Source organism: Haliotis rufescens, unplaced genomic scaffold (assembly GCF_023055435.1).
Source record: "Haliotis rufescens isolate VD_foot unplaced genomic scaffold, xgHalRufe1.0.p SCAF_27, whole genome shotgun sequence".
Taxonomy (NCBI): Eukaryota; Metazoa; Mollusca; class Gastropoda; order Lepetellida; family Haliotidae; genus Haliotis; species Haliotis rufescens.
Window position 1 is genome coordinate 3,777,434 of NW_025963968.1, and position 3,274 is coordinate 3,780,707.

Consider the following 3,274-nt stretch of genomic DNA (forward strand, 5'->3'; position numbering starts at 1 on the left):
AATTAGCCCCTTCCTACCGAGCGCCAGACAGGGTAACAACAAGTACCATCTTTTAGCGGCCTGGGATCGAACCCCGGACCTTACTCTCTCCGGGCGGACGCTCTACCACTAGACCACGGAGGCGGTCCTATAACCATACAGTCAACACTGTCCTCTTGTGGACATGGGGCGGTGGGGTAGCCTAGTGGTTAAAGTGTTTGCTCGTCACGCCGAAGATCCGGGTTCGATTCCCACATGGGTACAATGTGTGAAAGCGATTTCTGTTTTCCCTGCCCTGATATTACTGGAATATATCTAAAAGCGACGTAAAACAATACTCACTCACTCACTCTTGCGACAGTTCTTTTTCTACAATATCGAGGAATAACGGATTTATATATACAAGGATATTATTGATGGAACACATGTGAAATTTATTTTGGTAAAAATATCATAATGCGTCGGCGATCCACGTAACGGAGGACAGTGTCAAATGCTGCAACACACGTTAGACGTCGATCTGGCAGAGAAGTGAACTATTCAGTTCGAAGTACGAGTTCTATGTACAAGCTGAGGGCGTCCACGTCTAATGCCCTTGAATCCTCACCGACATGTCATCAAGGTATCCGTCTTATGTACCTGAATCCCTACCGCCATGTAATAAGGATTCGTGTCTTATTCTGCTGAATCCGTACCACATATGTCATAAAGGTATCCGTCTGACCATGCTGAATCCGTACCACATATGTCATAAAGGTATCCGTCTGACCATGCTGAATCCGTACCACATATGTCATAAAGGTATCCGTCTGACCATGCTGAATCCGTATCACATATGTCATAAAGGTATCCGTCTGACCATGCTGAATCCGTACCACATATGTCATAAAGGTATCCGTCTGACCATGCTGAATCCGTACCACATATGTCATAAAAGTATCCGTCTGACCATGCTGAATCCGTACCACATATTTCATAAAGGTATCCGTCTGACCATGCTGAATCCGTACCACATATGTCATAAAGGTATCCGTCTGACCATGCTGAATCCGTACCACATATGTCATAAAGGTATCCGTCTGACCATGCTGAATCCGTACCACATATGTCATAAAGGTATCCGTCTGACCATGCTGAATCCGTACCACATATGTCATAAAGGTATCCGTCTGACCATGCTGAATCCGTACCACATATTTCATAAAGGTATCCGTCTGACCATGCTGAATCCGTACCACATATTTCATAAAGGTATCCGTCTGACCATGCTGAATCCGTACCACATATGTCATAAAGGTATCCGTCTGACCATGCTGAATCCGTACCACATATGTCATAAAGGTATCCATCTGACCATGCTGAATCCGTACCACATATTTCATAAAGGTATCCGTCTGACCATGCTGAATCCGTATCACATATGTCATAAAGGTATCCGTCTGACCATGCTGAATCCGTACCACATATGTCATAAAGGTATCCGTCTGACCATGCTGAATCCGTACCACATATGTCATAAAGGTATCCGTCTGACCATGCTGAATCCGTACCACATATTTCATAAAGGTATCCGTCTGACCATGCTGAATCCGTATCACATATGTCATAAAGGTATCCGTCTGACCATGCTGAATCCGTACCACATATGTCATAAAGGTATCCGTCTGACCATGCTGAATCCGTACCACATATGTCATAAAGGTATCCGTCTGACCATGCTGAATCCGTACCACATATGTCATAAAGGTATCCGTCTGACCATGCTGAATCCGTACCACATATGTCATAAAGGTATCCGTCTGACCATGCTGAATCCGTACCACATATGTCATAAAGGTATCCGTCTGACCATGCTGAATCCGTACCGCCAAATCTATTTTGGAGGGTTTACATATATTCTTCAAAATAGCAGGTTCAATATTTCGCTTGCGGAAAGTTGAGTGTAAGAGGGTTGTCTACCCTATACAATCCATTTTCCAGGGTGTTGACAGTTCAAATCAATAGATAACAGCTCTTATCGACATATTTGGTCTCAGATAATTATTGTATAATTGTCGTTGGTGAAACGATTTGATTTGAGAACGATGATGACACCATACAGATGGTTGATTGGTGTTAAGGGGTATGCTTTCACAAACCTTTTCACATCAAGCTCAAGGGGATCTCTCTCTCTCTCTCTCTCTCTCTCTCTCTTCTCTCTCTCTATCTCTCTCTCTCTCTCTCTGTGCGTGTGTGCGTGTGCGTGTGTGTGTGCGGTGTGTGTGTGTTTGCTCGCTACACCACAGTTACGAGTTCGACTCCCAACACTGCTACGTTTATACAGCTCTGTTGTGGTATCCCCTGACGTGGACTGCTGCGCTGTTGGTTGCAACGGCGTGAAACTCACTCAATAACTCCCAGAACCCTCCTGAAAACAAACGCATCCCAATAACAGCGTAGGGTATATTTCTACCATTCGCCTCTTTAAGAATTGTGGTTTGTTTTTTTTTTCTAGGACCACACCGAAACAGTTTCACTCTACAAACAAAAATATTCTATATCAGTCGCTACAAATCATCGAATGAAAATCACAAGCCATCTCTTGACGTTATGTCTCCTATCAACGCCAATTTCCCGGAGAAGTGCGACCCTCACTATGTGGAGCGTGTAACTAGGAGGGGTATTTTCTAGGTGAGCGGCCATAGCACCACGTAATGAGAACTCTCAACCCCAGGTCGGGAAACTGCTGGTGTACTAGCTTCAGGAGCAAGTGTGACTGGACCGCCAATTACTGGACTGTTTGTCGCATCAAGTCACATACATGGCTGGACTTGGGGAAATCAGCTGGCAGTACATGGTCGTCCAATAACATACTGACGCTAGGCTGTTCTTGTTCTGCTTCGAGGCAGGAGTTAAAGGCGCCCCATCTTCTTGATACTACTCTCAGACATATAGATAGTTATACTGCGAAGTCTACACACTTTGATGTGATTAATTGTGCTTACTGTCGCCTCAGGCTTGTTGTTGTAATGTCTCTGGCATTATTTCTTCATCATGAAACCATCACATATAAAGTATATTTACATGTGTCTGTATTTATCAAACAATTTCTCTAATCGTTTTCTTTGATCACAAAGCCATCACGGAAGACATAAAGACAGTAAACGCCCACATACTTCTGTTATTTACAAGCTGATTGCCATGCCTACAGTAGCATACGCTTTTCATGAGAGACAGAGAGTGAATACTTGTTACACCGCAGTCCAACCACGGAGATCTGTACATAAGAGAGAATGGGTTAGTGTGGTTGGACAGA

General features: G+C 44.0%; 1 protein-coding gene across 1 annotated transcript; it reads left to right on the top strand.

Moving 5' to 3' along the window:
• The first annotated feature begins 704 nt into the window (after positions 1–704).
• Positions 705–1,919, top strand: LOC125384134. Its single transcript, XM_048402566.1, has one exon. The coding sequence runs from the start codon at positions 705–707 to the stop codon at positions 1,917–1,919; it is 1,215 nt and encodes a 404-aa protein (XP_048258523.1).
• Positions 1,920–3,274: the final 1,355 nt, after the last annotated feature.

What these genes read in the sequence shown, in the direction of transcription:
- LOC125384134 (XM_048402566.1), top strand. Translation starts at nt 705, where the DNA reads ATGCTGAATCCGTACCACATATGTCATAAAGGTATCCGTCTGACCATG.